The sequence below is a fragment of the Anolis sagrei genome, chromosome 1 (genome assembly GCF_037176765.1).
Source record: "Anolis sagrei isolate rAnoSag1 chromosome 1, rAnoSag1.mat, whole genome shotgun sequence".
In the NCBI taxonomy this organism is placed as follows: Eukaryota; Metazoa; Chordata; class Lepidosauria; order Squamata; family Dactyloidae; genus Anolis; species Anolis sagrei.
Window position 1 is genome coordinate 287,298,225 of NC_090021.1, and position 24,586 is coordinate 287,322,810.

At 40.2% G+C, this 24,586-nt stretch overlaps 1 protein-coding gene across 1 annotated transcript in view; it reads left to right on the forward strand.

Moving 5' to 3' along the window:
- Positions 1-517: 517 nt before the first annotated feature.
- The window catches only part of LOC137094748 (cytosolic phospholipase A2 epsilon-like), a 49,239-nt gene continuing 25,170 nt past the window's right edge, over positions 518-24,586 (forward strand). Inside the window, exons 1-6 of the mRNA XM_067462833.1 lie at positions 518-823; positions 3,183-3,258; positions 12,918-13,054; positions 17,757-17,888; positions 19,981-20,021; positions 21,707-21,749. Of these exons, the coding sequence (XP_067318934.1) occupies positions 797-823; positions 3,183-3,258; positions 12,918-13,054; positions 17,757-17,888; positions 19,981-20,021; positions 21,707-21,749 (456 nt within the window). The 5' untranslated portion in view covers positions 518-796. The remainder of the gene's footprint in view (positions 824-3,182; positions 3,259-12,917; positions 13,055-17,756; positions 17,889-19,980; positions 20,022-21,706; positions 21,750-24,586) is intronic.

Consider the following 24,586-nt stretch of genomic DNA (forward strand, 5'->3'; position numbering starts at 1 on the left):
AGGGAGGGGGACATCTTTAACTCCTTAGGAAGGAAGCTCCAGAGGTGGGGGGCAGCCATGGAGAAGGCCCTTTCTCTGGTTCTGGAGATTACCCTAAAGTCACCTTGGAAGACCTAGTAAAGTGTTTCCTCAGGGAATTTGCTAAGTCACTCAGGTAGATTCCAAGGTAGATTTCCATGAAATCATTCCACAGTATTACCCGGAGGACCTAGAAAATTTCCATATTTTGTCAGATGTGGATAAGTGAAACCTCAGTTTCTGGTCCAGTGGGTACAGGGTGTTGTAGTGTATTTTAAACCCCATTTTTAAAAAATAGAAAACATATTTACTTGTTAGAGAAGAGAGTTCACATTTTAACACAGGAACAACAAAGTCAATGAAGATTCATAGATATTTCCAAGCCAGGCTGAATTCTTCTTCATCATGCTGGCCACAAGAATCTGGATGTCAAGAATGAACTGAGGTCTGATCTCAGCTAGAAATTGCCTACATAACCTTAGGGAAGCATATATCTTCTCAGGACCAGTCAGTGGTAATCCTGGTAACTCAGTGCTGTAGGATCATTCTAGTTTCTTCTGTCTTCCATTGATGCAAGTCACAAGTAAACTTCCAGCACACTTGTTCATTGGTCTTAACATAAGTGTTTGATGAAACAGGTTGCTTCATTCTATGGAAATTAAAGAGAGAGGTGGAGCTGTGAGTCAGATCATCAACGCCTCAGTTCAAAGACTTAATTTGCTCCATCCATTGCTACTTGTCTTTAAACTGTTTAGGAATCTGTCAGACGAGGTTTGCAATGGGGATATTTACAAGCAAACAACAGGTAAGGAGCTAGAGATTTTTTTTAAAAAAAATCTATGATTTCACCAAATAGTTGGACATTATTTCTATAATGATCTTTCAGTGCAGAAGTAGGATTGCTTCATTTCTAATGTTTGAAACATAGGGAACATTTCTGCTTGAGTGTTGGGTTGACATACATAGGTTTCCTCTTGATCAATGTCTGGGATATGATAGTTGTTGGATCCAACTGCAGGCTGTATGGAATAGGAACTGGAAGGCTCCTTTTATAGGGATTGACTGAGTTTCTGGCTTAGATGGCAGGACTGAAAGTCTGTTATGGGTCTACAGATGGTCTTCCAGGTTGTCAGGAAGAAGGAGTATTATGTGGCTACTGTGAGGCATTCCAAGTGTTCTCAGCAGTATTATAGGAATCATGTGTCCTATATGGCATGTCCTATCTTTTTAGGGCTGGGGGAATGCCACGTTTGCTGATTGTATGCTCTTCCATACTGCTAAGATGGGGACATGGGTAGGGGACTAATATAGACCCTGCAGTTGGAAGCTGTTCTCCTGTCATAAATGCAAAAGTTACCAGTGGGAATGTCCTATGTATGTTGGAAAACCATATGAGCTTTATATTTTGCACATGACTGAAGTGACATGACATGACACTGGGAGATTACACAAAAGTATGAGGTGCTATTCTGCTTGGGTTGAAAATATGTGTTGAAACACACCCCAAAAGATAGGTGTGTGGGAGCCAAAATATCAACTATATTAACCAAATAAGGAAAAATCATTCTAAAACTGCAAGTAATGATTATAAACAAAACAATTGCATGTTATAACTGAGGAATTGATGATGATGTTTATTTATATCACATTTTTTCTCTCAAAAATAGAGACTTAGAGGATTCATAATTAGCATTTTCTTCTTAGAATTGATTACTACTACTTTTTTCTTTCTAGAGTCTTTCTTCTGATTTTTATTCTTTATCTTCTTTTAAAACAGTTTTCTTTTTGTAGTCACATCTTCAATACATAGCACATGAAATTTCATTATCCCAACATGCTTTGAATGTTTAAAAGATGTCATTTTCATAGTGTTCTTAGATTTATCCATAAATATTATTATCAGATCAAAGCTGTAAGCTCAACAAAGTACTTTTCAGGCCTTATCTACCAAGGACAAATAAAGCAAATTTACCTTGCAACTGCTGAGGGGAGTACCCTCAGGAGACATTATGACCTCATCACATGATGGGCTGCAAGCGTCCTAGGATGCCTGCAGTACAGCTGATCGATGGAGCCCCACGTCAACCATCACACAATGCAGGACACTTGGCCCCGAACACGGGAGACTGGGGGGGGGCAAGCACCATGGCAATGCTTCCCCACATGTAATGGGGAAGAATAATTGCCATCGAGGTGGGATGTGGGGTGCCAGGGTTGCCCTGCCACCCTGCCGATTTGCCACAGAGGCTGATGAATTGATCCAGGGGACCTCATCTTTATGATGAGATCCCTAGATATCTGAAATTTAACATAAATTCCTTTGTCCTCATTCAGTAAGCTGGGGTAAGTCCAGGTGGAAGCTTGATGGTGGTGCTTTCCCCTTGTGATGGGGAAGGGGGCAATCTGGGCAATGCAGTGCATGGGGTGACAATTTCCCCCATGGCCCCATGGATGCCCCCACTTTTCCTGGTCCATAGAGAAGGCATCCGGGGTGATGCAAGTGATGTTTATTACTTGGCAACCTTTACTGGACTGGGCCATAGAGAAAAAACTGCAGCAGAAGTGTTTATGAAAGATCAGAAGATTTTGAAGGGATACAGGATTCACTTCTATATATTAAAAAGCCCCATTATTAGAAAATTTCATGGGGAGGTTTTACCTTCAACCCCCTGGCTACTGTAGAGGCAAAAAGGAGTTCTGATCATTTAGCATCTCTGAACCCGATTCTGCACTGCCATCCCATGTCCTCAGGCCACCTGAGCACAAGGAATATAGGGTGTAAAAATTACGGCCTGTCCTGTCTAAGGACCTCACATAATACTTAAATCCTGAAGTCGGGCGACGGTGGGGGGGAATTGCCAGATAGCGTGGCGAATCTGTGATGCAGTGGAGAAACTGCTGTCCTCGCATCACTTGCTGTACCACATCCTAGGATGCTGTCAGGACACAGGAAGTAGCCTTCCTGAAGACAATGTGATAAGGTACTTAAAACACTATTAAGCCCACATAGACAAGCCCTCAGATGGTTATTTAGCTTGTGCCTCTTGTTTTGTAAATCTAGACCATGGGGAATTATTTGGTTTGTGGTATACAAAGCATTCATGAGATGTAATCATTACAATAAGCTAAATGTTAATTCACCTCTTGTTTTTATTCTTGTTCAGCTGCCAGAGTCTGCTCCATGCAGCCTCCTCACAGTCAAGATCATAAAAATTAAAAATCTCCGGAAGGCAGACCTTTGTGAGTATATCAACTCTTTCTATAAATTTTCTTGTGGTATAAGAAGTCTACGATCATAATGAACACAAACAAAAACATAATAGAAAGTTTTGACTAAGATATGTGCTGGTCTAAATTGGGAGTATATCTTTATAATCAAGCTGAAAATCCTCTTTACTGTCCCAGTTCAGCAGAAATGCTGCTGTATGAAATGATAATGTGACACATGATAAAACCTACATATTCCCAAGTAAATAGCACAGTACAATTCCCATATAGACAGTGGAATTATTACAAGACACCCCCACTCCCCGTGGATTCCTGAAACTGGATAATAGTGAAGCCTATATTTAGACTCTACCTGGGCCAGGAGCATGCCATGGATTGTACAAGCACTTCTGAGAGGGTTTTTTTTAATATTAGTAAATGAAACCATAGATATTGTCCATAGATTGAGGGGGCTGTGCAAATTCCAAAAAAAAATGGATTTATACTATGATTAACAGGTGACAAAGTATAAATTATTCAACTCTATAGAATTCAGTAATTTTGAACTCCTGGTATTAACTATTAATTGCCCAATACTATCTCCAGTATTTTCATATACAATTTCATTAGTTTTTTTAAAAAATGCAGGCAGCAATTTGTCAAAAAGCGATGTTGAACAAAACAAAACAAAACAAAACAAAACAAAACACCTAAACAGGTGAGAAATTCATGGGAATTATGCTTTACTTAAAAACTAGTTGATTTGTAGAAATATTTGTACAACCTGGAGTTGCCTGTGTATGATGCTGGAATGGTACATGTGTGACAATGTTGGGGATGGAGGAGATTGAGACTATATCAAAGCATTTGAAAATCAATAAATTTAGCAATGAAGGGACTTGGATCCGATGAAGCATCCTATAATTTAGGATGAAATGGCTTTGCGAATTAAACATTGGGAACATTTTTCTTTCTTTGGTACAAAATGCTTTGATTGTAGGAGTTAATGTCTACTCTCCAAATCTATAGTGAGCATGTATTGTAGGAGCATATAAAGGAGCCATGGTGATTCCATGGATAAAACCCTTGTGCCAGCTGAACTGCTGAGCTGAAGACCTGAAGGTCAGAGGTTCGAATCTGTGAGATGGGGTGAGGCCCCTTCTGTCAGCCCCAGCTTCCCATGTGAGGACATGAGTGATGCCTCCCACAGGATGGTAACACATCCGGGGGTCCCCTGGGCAATGTCTCTGTAGACGGCCGATTCTCTCAAACCAGAGGTGACTTGCAGTATATTCCCAATTCACTTCTGACATGATAAAAACCTGTATCGCAGAGGCTGCAATCCAAAACAGCTGTAAGCCAATGTTTGGAGAAATATGAATTAAAACTGTTTATCAACATAGAAAAAAGATATAAAACACACATAGGAAAAACAGCAACAAAACTAAAGATATTAGTAAAATCTCAAAAAAGATGTAAAGTACAGGGTGAGGCAGCATAACTTCCTTTTTTTAAATGCGTGCCATTCAGTTGGTTGAAGACGTAGCGGAGAGCTAGTGGTCTTGTTCGAGAGGCGGGAGTATAAAGTTTTGTCCTGACACAGTTCAGTCACCATCATGCGTTGGAACAGTGAGGAGCGTGCTTTTGCCATTGAGGCCTACTTTTCAAGCGGATTTGGAGTGGCCAGTCCGCTCTCCAGATTTGGCCCCTTATGATTTTTTTCTATGGGGTTTTTTGAAATCCCGTGTTTATGTGAACTGTCCAAGGACCCTACAAGATTTGAAGACCAACATCCAGGAAGAAATTGCCAACATAACGCCTGCTATGCTGGCAAGAGTCATGACAAACGCCAGAAATCGGTTTACTCAGTGTATGGAAAATGGAGAATGGGGGATGTCACCTACCTAATTTGATCTTCAAAACTACGTAAAACAAAACTTTAGGTATGCACCTACATTATATATAAAAAATAAAATTCTGATTCATACAATGAGTTTTATTAAGTTTTGAAAAAAGGAAGTTATGCTACTTCACCCTGTACAACTCCCCCGCCCAACAATACTAATACTGAAAATAAACGTCCATTTCCACAACTAATGGTTGTCAACATCAAATATATCTACTCCCTCCAGATACATAACTTAATTAGCTTCTCCATTAATGAACAATTCTACTATTCTTTAAAGCCTTCTGCCAACAAATTCCCACAATATTTTTTCAAGTAAACAATTAGGAAATCCCACTTTTGGATCCTCCTGGGGACTCGAAATTGCAGTCCCTATCTTTCCAAAACTGGGAAAGACCTAAAACTTCTAGATGATTTGGACCATTCCTAGTGTTTTTTAACTTTGGGAAAACTGGATGAATTGGTTTACTTTGTGTTAAATCGCATTAGCCTGTGTGCGTCATGTGGAAGCCCCAGACTAATGCATTTCGTACACTGCATTAAATGGCAATGTATATGGGGCCCTATATAATCTAGCTTAACTGCGTGGAACTGCATTATATTATTATATGGCACTGTAGATTCAGCCTTTGTCACATTAATAGGTTGATTCAATCCTGTTCTTTGAAAATCTGAAATTATAACCAAATTCTGGTTGTTCGAGTATGATCATAATTTATTATCTGGAGATTGTTATTTCATACATAAAACAGAGTAGTATTTATGAAAAATCTTCTTCATCATCCTTTTAAAAACATTTTTCATCTCTTATTTTCAAAATCATTTTCTTTTTTCTACCTTTCCTAAACCTGTTGCTTCAAACAACTCATTTTCTTTTTAGTCTCTGAAATCATATTTACTTATGCAAGAACTTGATTTCTTTTTTGAGTCCCATCTTAGATTTGTTTCTTTTTAAATTCTTCTTCTTTATGAAGTTACAATAACTGAATAGTATTGATCTGGAAAATCTAGGGTTATCTACACTTACACAAATATAGACTTACCCCGATGACAGATTGGTTGTCTCCATGATGCACAGTTAGCAATCCCCCTCCCCCCAACTTTGCCACATTTTGGGCAAAGACACAAATACTCCAGAGTTTCTAGAAAACCCTGGAGTATCCCACAGTTTTGGTGCAATCTGGACAGCTATATCAGGTCTGATTCAGTCCGATCCACTATCTAGACCTGGCACCATCCCCTTTGCCCCTTTGTCAGCACAAAGAACACCGCTGTGTTTTCATTAATGCTGTTGCTCCTAGCTGCTTAGGGAATCTCATCTAAGCTAATGGCAATTGTGGATGCCTTTGTTGACATCTGAACAGCAACCTTACAACCAGCACAAAGTAGGCAGAAACTCTCCCCTCCTGCTTCCTGGTTATGCAGGTGCCTCTGCAAATGCAAGAATGGGGCTGATCTGGTCCTGCATTTCATGTGTTATCTTTCAATATAGACGGAGATGCAGGTGCAGAGGCAGCCGCTTTGAGTCTCCTCATAGAGAGAACAAACAGGGTATAAATAAACATAACAATAACATAATAATAATAATGTAAGGTTTTGGAAAACCTATGAGACTTCCAAGCTCACCATGATCAACAGTCCTGGTCAGGTCTTGCAGACCTGCAGCAATGCATCTGGTGTACGGTTTCCCTCATTTTGTGCTTCCCTCTACCTTCCCAAACATTATTGTTGTTTTTCAATGAGTTAGCTCATGATATGACCAAATTATGGCAACCTCAGTTTAACGTAAGGCATGTCTTGCTCTAAGACCTATTTATTTCCATTATTGGCAATCCAAATTCTCTCCGAGCACTACATTTCAAATGATTTTTTTTATCAGCTTTCTGCACTGTTCAGCTTTTGCAATCATAAATAGCAACCAGAAATATAGTGTCATGGACAATTCTGACTTTGGTATGAAATGATATATGTTTACACTTCAACTTCTTGTCTAGTTCCGTCATAGCTGCCCTTCCAAGTCCTAGTATACTATGAGTTTTTGACTGCATACTACATTTTGCATCTTGAATCTATGATGAGACAATCCAAAATGAAAAACTTAAAATGCCACTTTCTGGAGTCTAATTGTCAACAGAAAACAGTACAATTCATGCATAAGAGAAGGCACAAGCAGGTTTGAAAGAATCCCAAAGTTTTCAGAAGTTCATAAAAATCTGCAGAAAAAAAATTAAGAGGAAAGGGGAAATCCTTAAAACATCTCACCTATGCAGATGAAACAGAGTATTTACTAGAAAACTATAGCATTCGTTTTGTATAACCCTTATTAGATACATACTGGAAAGTTTGATTGTCTATCTCTTTATGGCTGGATCTACACTGCCATATAATCCAGATAATCAAATCAGACAATCCACATTATCTACTTTGAACTGGATTATATGAGTTTACACTGCCATATAATCCAGTTCAAAGCAGATAATCTGGATTGTATATGGTAGTGTAGATCCAGCCAAAGGCTGTCATATAATTCAGGTTATCTAAGCAGATAATCTACACTATCTGCTTTGGATTATATGAGGCCACTTCTGCCATATAATCCAGATTTTTAAAGCAGATAATCCACATTATCTGCTTTGAATTGGATTATAAAAGTCTACACTGTCATATAATCCAGTTCAAAGCATTATAATCAAAGTAGACAATCCACATTATCTGCTTTGAATTAGATTAGAAGAAACTACACTGTCATATAATCCAGTTTAAAGCAGTTAATCTGGATTTTATATGGCAGTGTAGAAGGGGTGTTAGTCTATCCTAGCCCTCATCTGGGCCCTTCTACGCTCCCATATAATCCAGAATATCAAGGCAGGTAATCCACATTATCTGCTTTGAACTGGATTATCTTGCAGTGTAAACTCATATAATTCAGTTCAAAGCAGATAAAATTTGCTTTGATAATATAGATTTATATGGCAATGTAGTTCCAGACAGAATCATGGCCAAAATGTCTCAGAAATCAGTAAGTTTCAGAGAGGCTGTGGTGTATTAAGCTATCATTGATTTTGGTCATTGGCATGTTCTTGTTTTACGTCACCACTGCAAGCATGTAAAGGACAACATCAACCTCTGATTTTCTGGTTATGCAATGAAGTCAGATAGTATTCTGAATGATGGTCAGATGTTGTATAAACTGAGTTTAAATTGTGCTTGTAAATGGAAAGGTTTGCTGTTAGAAAGCAAACCTTGTGCTACAGGCCCAAAATGCAAGACAAGCAAGGTGAAAGAAAGAATAAAAACAGATTGTGGGAAGTGTTTATTGCAAACCTGATCAGCCAGCTGAATGAACATCCTATGCAAAATGCTTTGTACTTGCTCATTGACATGAAAATGCATACTGCACTTTAAGACTTAGGGACAGTTTGACCACAAACCAACATGACAAACAGGGAGCTTAATACTCTGAGTCTATTTCATGCTGCTCTTCTTTTTCATCTCCCTCTGCAAAAACCATGGCCTCAGCACTTATGCATACTCCCACGCTTCATTTTATGGTCAGCAGATCAGGAAGTAATTTGTCAACATACACCTGCCAATCTGTAGCTGTGAAGAAAAAAAAATCCAGCCATCACCTTCCTGAATCTTCATTGACATACTCCAAATATACAGTACTTAGATATCACCTGCCCTTCCCTAGCCACCACATGACCACGGGGCAAATTCTGAAGCTGCTCAATGCAGGGCTATTATGCAATGGGATACTAAATACCTCTTTGCACAACAAATTTTAAAAAAACATATATGCTTTATTACTTCAAATGTTAATGTATGGCTCCAGCACGACTCTATCCATGATGGCTGGCAAGGGGAAGCCAGTTGTAGTTGTAGATCAAATCACAGCAAACTTGCCTTTTTTGTAAGATTTATTGTGAAACTACTGGCAAAATGGTTGTAGTGTGATAATAGCTTTGGGCTGAATTGCTTGTCTAACAATCTCATTAGACGGTTAAAATTCGGCTGCCTATGCCAGTTCCTCTTCAGTTTTTCCTGCTGGCTCCCGTCCCATAGCATACATCTACTTCCAATGGGGGTCCGTGGCAAAACTGAGGAGGAACTGGTGTACACCGTGGCAGCAACATGGGAGGCTTCCTGTGTTGCATGAAGATCAATGGGGGAAAGCTGGATGATGCGAGATGTGGGGTAACAGTTGATTATTCTGGTGGCAAATGTGATGAGGTCCATAGCCTCATGAAGAATTTGAAGATAATAATATAAATTAGAACTGGCCCTACCATTCAGAATTAGTTGGTCACCTCAGGCTGCAGAAGATGAGCACCATTTCACCTCTTAGTCACCTTTACTCACATTCCTACTGATCTCTAAATAACAGTCAGCAAGAAAGGAAGTCTGAAACCTCTAGGTTTCTGTTCAAAGTTTTCTCTTTGCATGTGCTTGTGAGTGCATTCATGCATCTCTGAGGTGTACATATGTGTGCCTCTTTTGATGTCTCAATTGACCCTCATATTCTGAGAACCCTTCCAGACAGGCCCAAAATGCAGAACCTGTATCGGTTTTATCTGAGGAATTTCCCACTTCCTGCTCCACCTCCTGACATGTCACTTTTGAGCATCGAGAGTACTCTCTGGAGGTGCCTTCACTGATCTGATATGTTTTGGAGGGGGAAATGGGGAAATGGGGGCTGAAGGGGTACTGAAGGGGGTCTGGAGATCTAGGATGGCATCTAGCCAGCCTCCAAGCAAAAGTCCAAGGTTGTGGGAGGGTGTGGGAACAGAAATCTGGGAAAAACTGTTTAAAAAACCCCAACCCCCCCCCCCCCCCCAAGAGTCTCTGGGATTTTCATCCAGTGTAGAAAGGACTGGAATATTTGTGCACCTTTTCATCTAGTCTTAGGCCATATTTTCACTTACTGGAAAACCCTGGTTAAAGGGCTCCAGAATCTTTCTGAGGATGGACCTACACTACCCTATACCCCAGGATCTGATTCCAGATTACCCGCCCTATCTCAGGTTATCTAGCAGTGTAGACTCAGACTGGATCTACACTGCTATATAATCCAGATTATCAAAGCAGATAATCCACATTAATTTTTTTGAACTGGATTATATGAGTTTACACTGTCATATAATCCCATTCAAAGCAGATTATTTATTTATTTATTTATTTATTTACAGTATTTATATACCTCCTTTCTCACCCCTGAAGTGTGAGAAAGGGAGGTCTAAATTATATGGCAGGGTGGATGCCATATAATTTAGACCATTGAAGCAGATAATCCACATTATCTGCTTTGAACTATATTATATGAGGCCCTTTCTACACTGCCATATAATCTAGATTATGAAAGCAAGTAATTCACATTATTTGTTTTGAACTGGATTATATGAGTCTACACTGTCATATAATCCAGTCCAAAGGAGATAATTTGGAATTTATAGGGCAGTGTAGAAGGAGGCTGATATAATCCAGTTCACATCAGATAATCTGGAATCAGATCCTGGGATATAGGGCAATGTAGATCCAGCCTGAGGCACTCCCTGAAGTCTTTTGGACATTCTCATAGCTGGCAAGGTCAAGAGCATATTGAGCATATTGTCTTTACAGTCAGAATAAGAAGAAGAACTGGCAAAGTTCTGATATGCCTAAGATAATCATTTGTGCCAACTAAACAGTAAGATTAGAGACAATTAGTTTTTCCCAAATTGTTGGCACATATGCCAAGAAAGCCAAAAGTTGGAAATGACTTTAAGACACACAATAGCAACAACAAATGATTTAGCACCTTATCCCAGGTGTAAGTCTGGGTGGAGAAAATATAGAATTCCACCTGACTTATCTTGATTAGTGGCATAGACTATAAAATTAGGAAACGGGCTGTGATATTTTGCTATAGTGAGCTGTGGGGGTGGATGAATGAACGAGTTTTGCATGATCCCAGCTGGCCTGATTCCTAGCGTGTTTGAAAGCCACAAAGAATTTTCTCAGATCAGATCAGTTGGGAAGATCATTCTTTCCTTCCACTTTTCCATGCAGAAAAGGGAAAATTATCTGCATAAATCTCATGCAAATGTGTTCTTCCTACACTTAAGCTCCATGTACAAATTTGGTCCACATAGGGTGCTTCCAGGCATTGCCAAAATGTGTCTTTTAAAACTGAGGCAAACAATCCTGGGACCTGACAAGAGGTCCACACACAGACTTGTCAGTCCCAGAGAATGGTCTCCCACCATCCTCACAGACTTTGTAGTGGATTAAGATAGAAGGTGGATGGGAACCATCCAGCAGAAGGGTTTTTTTTTAAATCACTTGGTTATTTGCTGGACCTCATATATGCACATGCGAGTATCTTAATGTAAACACAAGCAGATGTCTTATCTCTGTTTAATATTATAAAGTTTAAAAGAAAAAGTTCCACAGAGTTCTATTTGCTTTCAACTTGTGCTTCCCTTGAGCCAACTGTGTGTCAATGTCTCCATGTTTTGAGAGCCCAATGAGTTGATCAGCTGTTTCAGGCTTTTAAAAAGTGCATGTGTGCTGGAGCAGTCCACACAGGTGGAAGGGAAAGAAAGCATGCTTTTTGCATGACTGCAGGCTGTAGAACTTACTACCTGGTGAGATTAGGCAAGCCCCCACCCTAGCCTCTTTCAAGAAGGATCTAAAAACTTGGCTCTTTCGATGTGCCTTTGGAGAGTGACCATATACTTCTTTTCTGTGGTTTCTCCCATAATGCTGTCTTCATATTGCACTTTCCCCCACCTTTCTGAATGTCTTTCTCCACTGTTCCATCCCATATGAGTTCTTCCCTTACAAATATATCTTTTTCATTCTTATCTCATCCAGAGTTTTATCATTTTATGTCAAACATTTGGCCCACCCACTGTGTTTGATTTTTCACTTTGTTATTTTGCACTGTTTTATTTTACTCTTATGTTTTACTTATTTTATTATGATGTATTTATTTTGCTGTAATGTATTGCTGGGCTTGGCCTCATGTAAGCCGCCCCGAGTCCCCTTTGGGGAGATGGTGGTGGGGTATAAATAAAGATGATGATGATGATGATGATGATGATGATGATGATGATGATGAAATACAGTCATGTGAAAGTGCACATTTTTGGGAATGAATTGGGTTTTAGGCACACCTTTTTAATACAGACTTTTCAGCTGTTAACCCGATTCAACCTGCACTTTGGCTAAACATCATCCCCCCCCCCCCCATTATCCTGGTTACTTCCAAGGTTTTAGCCATGTGTAGGAGGGCCCCTAATTTCCCTTTTCAGTGAGGGAAGTCTAGTTAAAGAGACAGGTTTTCCCATTCTCTGTTCTACTGCTTATTATGGGGGGATAAGAGTATACACACTGGATGAGTATTTGTGTATAACCTATAAAGACAATTCAGTGGTGGCAGAGAAATATAACATGGTATGAGGGATATACTAACACACATGTGTCAAATTCAAGATCCACAGACTAAATCCAGCTCACCATGTCAAATTATGTGGCTCGCTAGCTCCATGTACTCTCTGCCAAGTGCTGGGTGCATCTTCTGTGTTTCAAACACAGCAGTACCTAGTTGTGAGGGGCATTTTTCAGACCAGAAACATTGATTTTACTGTGTGTGATGAAGTCACATACTAATGAAATGACAAATACAGGGTAAGCTCAGCAGCTCTTTGTTGTTTTAAATAATAGGCAGACACTGCTTAAAGTAGCCTGTTAAATACTATGATGCATTGTTGGATTATAACTATAGAACTTTTTTTTTGCAAAGTAACACAATCCGATTGTTATGTGACTTTATGGCTGCCAACTGCTTCACTGAAAAGGACCAAGACCCGGACTGTGCATGATTCCAAAGACCCCGTGTGGAATGAAAGCTTTCACTTCAGGATTCAGAATCAAGTCAAGGTAAGATGCTCTGGTTATCTATACTCAACAGAGGTTAGTGAGGGATGCATCTACACCAGGGGTCCACAAACTTTTTAAACAGAGGGCCAGGTCATAGTCCCTCAAACTGTTGGAGGGCCGGATTATAATTTGAAAAAAAAAATGAATGAATTCCTATGCACAGTGCACATATCTTATTTGTAGTGCAAAAAAAAAAAACACTTTAGAATAGCACAATAATTAAAATGAATAACAATTTTAACAAATATAAACTTATTAGTATTTCATTGGGAAGTGTGGGCCTGCTTTTGGCTGATGAGATAGCATTGTTGTTGTTGTTGTTGTAGTTGTTGTTGTTGTTGTGTGCTTTCAAGTTGTTTCAGACTTAGGTTGACCCTCATCGAGGGACGGGTAAATGACCTTGGAGGACCGTATTCGACCCCCGGGCCGTAGTTTGAGGACCCCTGATCTGCACTGTAGAATTAATGTAGTTTAATACCACTTGAACTGTCATGGCTCAATGCTAGGGAATCCTGAGATTTGTCATTTGGTGACATTCTAGCACCTATGGACAGAGAAGTCTAAAGTCTTGTTGTAAAATGACAACTCCCATGATTTCAAAGCATTGAGCCATGACAGTTAAAGTGGTACCAAGTTGCATTACTTCTACAGTGTAGATTTAAAAGCTGCTATGGAAAACTGCCGCATTTTGTTCTTCTTCCCTCCTCAAGTAACAGTATCACACAACCTCTAAAGGGATCATGGTATCTCCTGGGAGATGACTAAAAAACCAGGAATGCCCAAGCAAGGCAGACTATGGGTGGTGACATTTGTTGTTATGTTTGCTGGTGATTGGTGCTTAACTGTCAGCTATAAAGTTGTGCAGCAAAGAGGAATCACAACCTCAGTTGGCTCTTGTCTAATCAGCAATACAATTATTTATTGCTGCATTGTTGTGGTGCATTGAACAACTTACCAAGCAGAGGCATGGAACCTTTGATTTATTAGATGGTGTGGATTGTCAATACTCTAGTTCTTTATCATTAGCCATGCTGACTGAGACTTCTGGGAACTGAAGCCCAAAACATCTGGGGGAAGTGCCCAAAGTAAGCTGTGGGCACAGCGCCAAACTCATTCTTTGCAGTCTTCCTACATGCTATATTTCCAGTAATTATAGACATGAGTTTTAAGGTCCATTTCACAATTCTCTGTGAGGTTGTGCCTGGAAGAAGGCCTGTCTCACCCTAAACAAATTAATATCTACAAGTATGTACTTATGGTAGCGTGGGGAGGTGTCATAACCCTCTCACTTCACAGTTATGATCAATGTATTTACCTCTCAACTTAAAACTCCAGGATAAAGGACATAATCAAGGAGTTACAATGACAGGCTTAATCATATGGTTGACTGCTAGAGATGAAACCTTTCTACTTGATAAAAGGTGTTTTAAGTTTTAGGAGATTGTTCATGATCCTTCTTGCCTTGAGCATGTTTCAATCCAAAGGGTCTGGATTAGAGTTAGTCATGACTGATGTATCACATTGTTGAACAGGATTCAACATCAACTGATTTTATGATGGCAAAGCCTAATTACTGCAGATGCAGACTGTGGCCAGGAAATCAGAAGACGCTTACTTCTTGGGAGGAGAGCAATGTCCAGTCTCGATAAAATAGTGAAGAGTAGAGACATCAGACTGGCAACAAAGATCCACCTAGTCAAAGCCATGGTATTCCCTGTAGTAACCTACGGATGTGAGAGCTGGACCTTACGGAAGGCTGAGCGAAGGAAGATCGATGCTTTTGAGCTGTGGTGTTGGAGGAAAGTGCTGAGAGTGCCTTGGACTGCGAGAAGATCCAACCAGTCCATCCTCCAGGAAATAAAGCCCGACTGCTCACTGGAGGGAAAGATACTAGAGACAAAGTTGAAGTACTTTGGCCACATCATGAGGAGACAGGAAAACCTATGCTGGGGAAAGTGGAAGGCAAAAGGAAGAGGGGCCGACCAAGGGCAAGATGGATGGATGGCATCCTTGAAGTGACTGGACTGACCTTGAGGGAGCTGGGGGTGGTAACGGCCGACAGGGAGCTCTGGCGTAGGCTGGTCCATGAGGTCACGAAGAGTCGGAGATGACTGAACGAATGAACAACAACAACAACAAAGCCTAATGTTTTTATTTATAGAAAAATATCTTTATAAGCTGGTTTTATGCTGTAGAATTAATGCACTTTGACACTGATTTAATAGCCATGGCTCAATGCTGTGAAATTATGGGATTTGTAGTTTGGTGAGGCACCAGAACCCTTTGTCAGATATGACTAAAAATCTTGTAAAACTACAGCTCTTATGATTCTGCAGCTTTGAGCCTTGGGGTCAAAGTGGTTCATCAATTGCATTAATTCTGCCGTGTAGATGCACCTATAGAGAAGGTTGAGATAATGTTTCCTACCACCATCCAAAGTAGCCCAAAACTCATCTCACTAAACTCACTCATATACCTCTGTTCTTTGGATTTTTTTTAAAAAAAAAATTAAAGCAGGAATTACATAAATCTCTCTATATATTGTTGATCTGAAAGATCCAGGGTGCTTCCAGACAGAACTAAAAATCTGGGTTTAAAATGGGAGTAAAAAAAATAAATCCTGAGCTCTGTCTGCAGATCCACACACAGACCTGTCAATCACGGATTGGGTCCCCCACCATCTTCACATACTTCCTCTGTATTGGAACAAGATGGAGGGTGGGCGGGGGACATCCGGTGCAAGGTTGTTTTTTTTAAAAAATTACTTGGTTATGCATTGGATTGTCTATAAATATAAGCAGATTTGCATGTGTTCAGCACATAACAGAGTAATTTTTCTTTAAAAAACTTCAGCCAGATTTCTCTCTTCCCACAATTGTTTATTCAAGTTCTGTTTAATACTATAAAGCAGGGGTCAGGAACCTTCGGCCCTCCAGGTGTGGTGGACTTCAACTCCCACAATTCCTTGAGGCTCGGCATTCGCCCCAAAGGCTTACCTTGGCCTCAAGGAATTGTGGGAGTTGAAGTCCACCACACCTGGAGGGCCGAAGGTTCCCCATGCCTGCTATAAAGTGTAAAATAAAGAGTTTCAGGGAGTTCTAATCGCTTTCCATTTGTGCTTCCTTAAAATCAGCTCTCGTGTCCGTTTTACAGCCCAATCAGTTGATCAGCTTTTTCAGGTTTTTAACAAGTGGATGTGTGCTGGAGCAGTCTCCACAGAGAAGGGGGGGGGGAGGGAAGGAAATCACGTGTTTTTCGCGAGTGCAGGAATATACAGTGATGTGAATATGCGCATTTTCTAGATGGAATCAGTACATAAGTGGAACTTTTAAACCTGTTTTTCATCCACTGCAGTGAATCAGCACAGATTTACTGCTAGCATCATGATTTACCCCCCCCCCCATAACCGAGTAACTTACATGTTGTAGGTGCTTTGTAGAAGGGCCCCCAGCTTCTTCAGCATTGGCTGTGGTGATGAGGGATGTTGGTATTTGTAGTCAATCAACAGTTCAGTGTTAAACTTTCCATGGAAATCCTGAAGCAGGCTACACTGTAACCCTATTATACAAAGGAAGTATGCAATTCAGATACATGCAAAATGTTTTACCCTTTTCTAAATTTACCTTTTCTATTCCTTGTAAATCAGTGGTTCTCAGCCTTTTCTTGACCAGGGACCACTTGACCAGCAACCACTTTGACCAGGGACCACTCTCCAACATTAGTACCAAAAGGGTTATGGTTTGGTTATTTGGGGTGATGATTCAGAAAATTTCATTGGATCGACCACATCAGCTCTAGTTTCCCATACAAAACATATGCCATCGGGTAGTCACCATTTGCTCGCTCACAGAAAACCATATTTCATAATCTAGAGCTGATGTGGTCTATGCAATGCAATTTTCTGAATCAGTACACCAAGTAACCCCAGGAACAGGTCTAAAAATGAATACACCAAGGCACCCCTGCTTCCAGGTGCCCATGAAATGGCTTCACTCAGGGGGAGGGAGGAGGACAAACAGCAGTCAGGAGGCTTGTTGTTGTGCCTTTTGTGGGTAGTCAGCCTCTCCATTCCCCACATCCCCATTACATTGGCACTATAAGAGGGTTTCATAAGAGCAGCCATTCTCGTTGCAATGGTGTAGTAACAGTGAGGCTCTAGACCATATTTTCGTTCTTGCAGACCACTGGTGGTCCACAGACCACAGGTTGGGCACCACTGTTGTAAATGAATCACCCAGATAAATGTGGCTTTCATGTTTAGTTTCACTTTAATTATATACAGTAGTATCTTGACAAGGATTATACATGAGTCTGAGAGAAAATGTTTGTAGTTGTTTGGTTAAATCTTATGTGAAACCTAATATGATAACCCATACCTTGCTCATGTCACTGGTTTTTGCTGGTAACCAAATGCTGCTCAGTAGAAACTCATAAAGTGCTAAGTGCTGTGACATGGGACCAATAAGCATTTTGTTGCTTATGTATTCAGGAATATGCAATTAGCAAACAAATGAAGTAAATTACCTGCATGCAATTTATATGTGCACTCCATATTTATAAGGAGAGGGGGATCTTCACTCTTTTGTTGCTTGTGAAATTAAAAACAATTCTGGTTGAATTAAATGTTTCAGTGTGGTGACAACAAATGCCCAGCTGAGTCAGTTCCAGTTCTAATGTTTGCATCTTGTTTTTCTTTCCCTAGAACGTTCTGGAGTTTAAAGTCTGTGATGAAGACAAGCACACTGCAGATGACCACCTTCTCACTGTGTTCTTCGATGTATCAAAAATCAAGCTTGGAGAAACAGTTTGTCTCAATTTTCAGCTTAATCCAAAGGTGCATAATGCAGCTAACAAGCAGACTGTGACATTGGATAGGGAAGCTGCATTTCTCTGTTTTCAGTGAAGTTTTCTTTCCAATAATGAGTAATCTTACTGTATATGGGAAGAATGTTTGCATTAAATACAGCACTGTTGTTTATCACATCTGACAAGTCTGGGCCGTTAAACATCCCTGATCTAAGGTTTTTATTGCACGAATCTTCCATTATAGTAGCACTGTCATTAATAGTGAATACATACTGTATTGAGCACCTTTGATATCACATCTCTCTTCAATTATGTAATTGTACTGATTTGCCAATTTGTGGTCCTGTAACTATACTTTTATGTATCCTTATAACCCTATCTTCCTGTATTACCACTTACTTTATTTTATAATATTTTTGCAATACCAACCTTGAAAAAAGGCAAATATAACTATGGAATATAAAATAAACAGAAAATGGACAATTTTGTTATAAGGAGAGCGAAAGGGGAGAGGTAGAGAGGAGGATGAGGATGTTGACAACAACAACAACAACAACAACAACAACAACAACAACAATAATAATAATAATACATGCTGTTTGTTGGGGAACACTGTGTTACATAATATTGGAAAAGTTCTTGAACAGGCCCAATGTTTTAAAAATACAGCTCAGAGTGACAATTCTTATTTTTCAGAGTTGTAGATCATGTGGAGAGTCATTAAGCAAAGTGAAGGTTCTCTTTATTTTCCTCACATAAGGAGAAAGACAATGGAGAACAGTGAGGACAATGTGCTTACATTACACCATGCTCTTAAGAAGCTATACACTACTTAATAGGAAATTATTTGTCATTGTTCCATATTGTACAATTTGCGCTCCTTCCTAAATTTGAAGGACGTAAAGATGGTAGAGCATATGCTGGTAACCTCAAGGTTGGACTTCTGCAATGTACTTTACATTGGGCTACCTTTGTACCAAGTTCGGAAATTCCAGCCGGTTCAAAATATAGCAGCCAGATTGATTACGGGAATATCCAGGAATGAGCATATAACACCTATCCTAAACTCACTCCACTGGCTGCCAATTAGTTTCTGAGCAAATTACAAAGTGTTAGTTGTTACTTTTAATACCCTACATGGTTTGGGTACAGGTTACCTACAGGATCGCTTCTCCCATACAATCAGCCCCAAACACTGAGGGAATCTGCTCCAACCAGCCAGAACTTTACTGGCCACCATCACCCAGAGGATCTTTTCATTGGCTTCCCCAAGACTGTGCAATGCCCTGCTGGAAGAGCTCCGACTACTAAATGGGCTGTCAGAATTTAAAATCCATCTAAAGACCTATCTCTTTGATTAGGCCTACCCAGCCAGTTTTAAGCATGAACTTTAAACCGGTGTCCAGTGTTTTAATCTCTGCTCTGTGTATTTTAATATGTGTCTTTTATAGAACTACATTTAATACACGTGTTTATAGAATTTTTGCTATGTTTGTGTGTTTTGACTGTGCTGTGACCCGCCATGAGGAGAGGCAGGAAAGAAATAAAAACATTATTATTATTATTATTATTATTATTATTATTATTATTATTACAACATCATCCTTTTTAATAGCCATATACTGATTATTATTATTATTATTATTATTATTATTATTAATAATAATATTATTATTACAGCAGCATCCTTTTTAATAGCCATATACTGAATATTATTATTAATATTATTATTATTACAATATCATCCTTTTTAATAGCCATATGCTGAAATGTCTATGGAGGTACACTACCATCTCTGTCCCTTAAGTCACATAGATCCTGGGCATCCAGGTAGTGAGTGTGAGTCAAGAAAGCCTAGGAATAGATAGATTCCTAGATATATGTGGAAAGAATATGCTCGCAGAGGATGGAATTTATAATTTTCTCTAGCTCAAATATCCACCTTCAACATGCAGATGTCAGGAGTACTATCCAGCTTTAAGGTAGAGGTTTGAGGCATGTCTGCCATTTTGACCTTCTATATGTGGAAACCTATTCACATCATTCATGTGTAAAGAGTATTAATGTTGAAAGGAAATTATGATGTTTAATCACATTGTTGTTTTTATTTTAACTTTTAGGGTAAGGAAGAGCTAGAAGTTGAATTCACTCTAGAGAGCAGGTAAGAGCAATTCTTGTTCAGTATACAATTAAAGGCACCAGATCCTGTCTGAACTTGGAAGCTAAACAGGACAAGCCTTGCTTCGTACTTGGAAACTGTCAGTGAATATCAGGTACTGTGGGATATACATTTGGTCCTCTATATCCACACATTTCCTTTCCATGTATTCATCCATCCATGGTTTGAAAATATTTAAAAAAACAATTCTTGATTTTATAATTTTATATATGGGGCACCATTTTACTACACCATTGTATTAATGGGACTTGCGAAACTATGGATTTTTGGTATTCATAGGGTGTCCTGAAACCAAGCCCCAGCAGATACCAAGGAGCAACTGTATTTTGAAGGAAGGAACTGGCAAATCATATCTCAGTATTCCTTGTCTATGAAAACACTATGAAATTCATAGGGGCACCATAAGTTGATGGGTGAATTGAAAATGCATGGTCACCCACTCATAATATTAACAATTTGTGATGCCAAAACACACAGCATGGATTTGTTTTCTACCTTCCTTGATGCCTGGCCTGGTATCATTGGTAGTGCACATTCATATTCCCATCATGGAGCAAAAATAGTAGCATTAGAATATATCTCAGCCATATTGGATGAGGCTTGTCAAAAAGGCCATGACTTGGACCTTTTGTGCTAAGCAGGCACCTGCATGCCTTCCTTAGTGCTGCTGTTCCTGAGAAGAAGATCCACTTCATAATCTGATTTTGTGGAGTTTTGGTGTTACAGATTATGGTTATAATGGGAATGTCCCTACTTCTTTAAACGCTGGCTGTTGGTGCTTCCTCTAGATTTTCTCCCTTCTTTCCTACTTTGATCCTCCTGTTTTCTACCATCTTGGACTTTTCCCTCATATACTGTTTCTGTTTTCTTTGAAAAGAGACCTTAACTCCTGGGATAAGTAAGGCAAGGATGCCTATATATTAGGGCAATGGCACCATACTTCCTTTGTCTTGGTCATGTCAAGAGCAGTTCAGCTGCAAATCTGTTGAAACCTCACAAGAGATGCAATTCTTGAGACTTAGGGCCTTTCCATACAGGGCTTTATCCCAGGAGCATCCTTATTTAAAAGATGTTCATGTTCCTGGGGCCCTGTGCACACTCGCCCCAGAAAGTGCATGCTTTCTTGGGTGGGTGTCCAGAAGTTCTTCCAGGACTGGCCCGAGAGAACATCTGGAGACTCTACCCCTTCCCCAAAAGCCCTAAAACCCTCTTAAAAATAAAAGTACTTACCAGCCTCCATTGGAGAATTGCCGCAACTCTCCTATGGAGGCTGGTAAGTACTTTTATTTTTCAAAAGGGTTTTTTTAGGACTTTGTGACTCCCACAGTGTTGTGACTCCCACAGTTTTCCAGGCTAATTTAGCCTGGAAAGCTGTGGGAATGTTGTCTGGACTACAGTAATGGGTTTATCTCGCGCCTTCCAAGAAGGCACGGAATAAACCCACTATTTAATTAATTCACCCTAAACCGGGATTTTCCTAGTTTGTGGTGAATTAATTTGGGATTGTCAAGAACATTGTCTGGACAGTAACTCCCCTTTTTATTGCGGAAGTTTCCACAATAAAGGGACTGTCGAGATACACTCTTAGAGAAGCAAGCAAGGCTACAAATAAAATGCCAATCCTGCAACAATTTTAACAATTTTGTTCTTATTTTTGTCTCTTGCAGTCCTGATGTTCCAGAAAAGATTTTTACTAATGGAGTCTTAGTGGTAATAATATTTTTCTATTACTTTTCCTTCTCAACATGGTTAATAAACCTAAAGACCCTAAAATGAGACTTCTTACACTCAAACAACCATACTTTATGTGACTGGTTGAAACTAGAATTTGTGTTGTTAACCTCTCAGCTCACCCACAAGTTCTCTGAAGCTATATTGAGGGAAACTTACATGGGGACAGCAAACTTGGATGCAACTTTCCTATAAATTGGTTTAAATCTTGGGAAAAGTGACCTTTCAATAGAAAAACTTTCCGAAAATTCTCGCTCTCCCACGCAAATAAACCAAACAATTCTTCACTTCTAAGCAACGTTAGTGCTTCCGCAATGTGATCAAGGTTGCCTCCAAGTGGTAAAAATAAAGTGTTGTTGTTGTTGTTCATTCGTTCAGTCGTCTCCGACTCTTCGTGACCTCATGGACCAGCCTATGCCAGAGCTCCCTGTCGGCCGTTACCACCCCCAGCTCCCTCAAGGTCAGTCCAGTCACTTCAAGGATGCCATCCATCCATCTTGCCCTTGGTCGGCCCCTCTTCCTTTTGCCTTCCACTTTCCCCAGCATAATTGTCTTCTCTAGGCTTTCCTGTCTCCTCATGATGTGGCCAAAGTACTTCAACTTTGTCTCTAGTATCTTTCCCTCCAGTGAGCAGTCGGGCTTTATTTCCTGGAGGATGGACTGGTTGGATCTTCTCGCAGTCCAAGGCACTCTCAGCACTTTCCTCCAACACCACAGCTCAAAAGCATCGATCTTCCTTCGCTCAGCCTTCCCTAAGGTCCAGCTCTCACATCCGTAGGTGACTACAGGGAATACCATGGCTTTGACTAGGCGGATCTTTGTTGCAAGTCTGATGTCTCTACTCTTCACTATTTTATCGAGACTGGACATTGCTCTCCTCCCAAGAAGTAAGCGTCTTCTGATTTCCTGGCTACAGTCTGCATCTGCAGTAATCTTTGCACCTAGAAATACAAAGTCTGTCACGGCCTCCACGGTTTCTCCCTCTATTTTCCAGTTGTCAATCATTCTTGTTGCCATAATCTTGGTTTTTTTGATGTTTAGCTGCAACCCAGCTTTTGCGCTTTCTTCTTTCACCTTGATTAGAAGGCTCCTCAGCTCCTCCTCGCTTTCGGCCATCAGAGTGGTGTCATCTGCATATCTGAGGTTGTTAATGTTTCTTCCAGCAATTTTCACCCCAGCTTTGCATTCATCCAGCCCCGCACATCGCATGATGTGTTCTGCATACAAGTTAAAAAGGTTGGGTGAGAGGATGCAGCCTTGCCGTACGCCTTTCCCAATCTGGAACCAGTCTGTTGTCCCGTGGTCAGTTCTGACTGTTGCTACTTGGTCCTTGTACAGATTCCTCAGGAGAGAGACAAGGTGGCTTGGGATACCCATCCCACCAAGAACTTGCCACAATTTATTATGATCCACACAGTCAAAGGCTTTAGAATAGTCAATGAAGCAGAAGTAGATGTTTTTCTGAAACTCCCTGCCTTTCTCCATTATCCAGCGGATATTGGCAATCTGGTCTCTCGTTCCTCTGCCTTTTCTAAACCCAGCTTGAACATCTGGCAACTCTCGCTCCATGTATTGCTGGAGTCTTCCTTGCAGGATCTTGAGCATTACCTTACTGGCATGAGAAATAAGGGCCACTGTACGGAAGTTGGAGCAGTCTTTCGCATTTCCCTTTTTTGGTATGGGGATATAAGTTGATTTTTTCCAGTCTGATGGCCATTCTTGTGTTTTCCATATTTGCTGGCAAATGGCATGCATCACCTTGACAGCATCATCTTTTAAGATTTTAAACAGTTCAGCTGGGATCCCGTCGTCTCCTGCTGCCTTGTTGTTAGCAATGCTTCTTAAGGCCCAGTCAACCTCACTCTTCAGGATGTCTGGTTCTAATTCATTCACCACACTGTCAAAGCTATCCTTGATATTGTTATCCTTCCTATACAGATCTTCTGTATAGTCTCGCCACCTTCTCTTGATCTCTTCAGCTTCTGTTAGGTCCCTGCCATCTTTGTTTCTTATCATACCAATTTTTGCCTGAAATTTACCTCCAATGTTTCTAATTTTCTGGAAGAGGTCTCTTGTCCTTCCTATTCTGTTGTCTTCTTCCACTTCCATGCATTGCTTATTTAAAAATAGTTCCTTATCTCTTCTGGCTAACCTCTGGAATTGCGCATTTAACTGGGCATATCTCCCCTTATCACTGTTTCCTTTTGCTTTCCTCCTTTCTTGGGCTACTTCCAGTGTCTCAGCAGACAACCATTTTGCCTTCTTGGTTTTCTTTTTCTTTGGAACGTACTTTGTTGCCGCCTCCTGAACAATGTCGCGGACCTCTGTCCATAGTTCTTCTGGGACTCTGTTTACTAAATCTAGTCCTTCAAATCTGTTCTTCACTTCCACTGTATATTCGCTAGGAATGTTAGTGAGATCATATCTAACTGGTCTGTGTATTTTCCCTGATCTCTTTAGTTTTATTCTAAATTGGGCAATAAGAAGTTCGTGATCTGAGCTACAGTCAGCCCCAGGTCTTGTTTTCACCGACTGGATGGATGTCCGCCACCTTTGGCTGCAAAGGATGTAGTCAATCTGATTTCGGTGTTGACCATCTGGTGAGGTCCATGTATAAAGCCGTCTTTTAGGTTGTTGGAAGAGAGTATTCGTTATACACAGCGAGTTTTCCTGGCAGAATTCTATCAGCCTGCGTCCCGCTTCATTTTGTTCTCCCAGACCATGCTTGCCTGTGATCCCAGTTGTCATTTGACTTCCCACCTTGGCGTTCCAGTCTCCTGTAATGAAAATAATGTCTCTTTTTGGTGTATTATCCA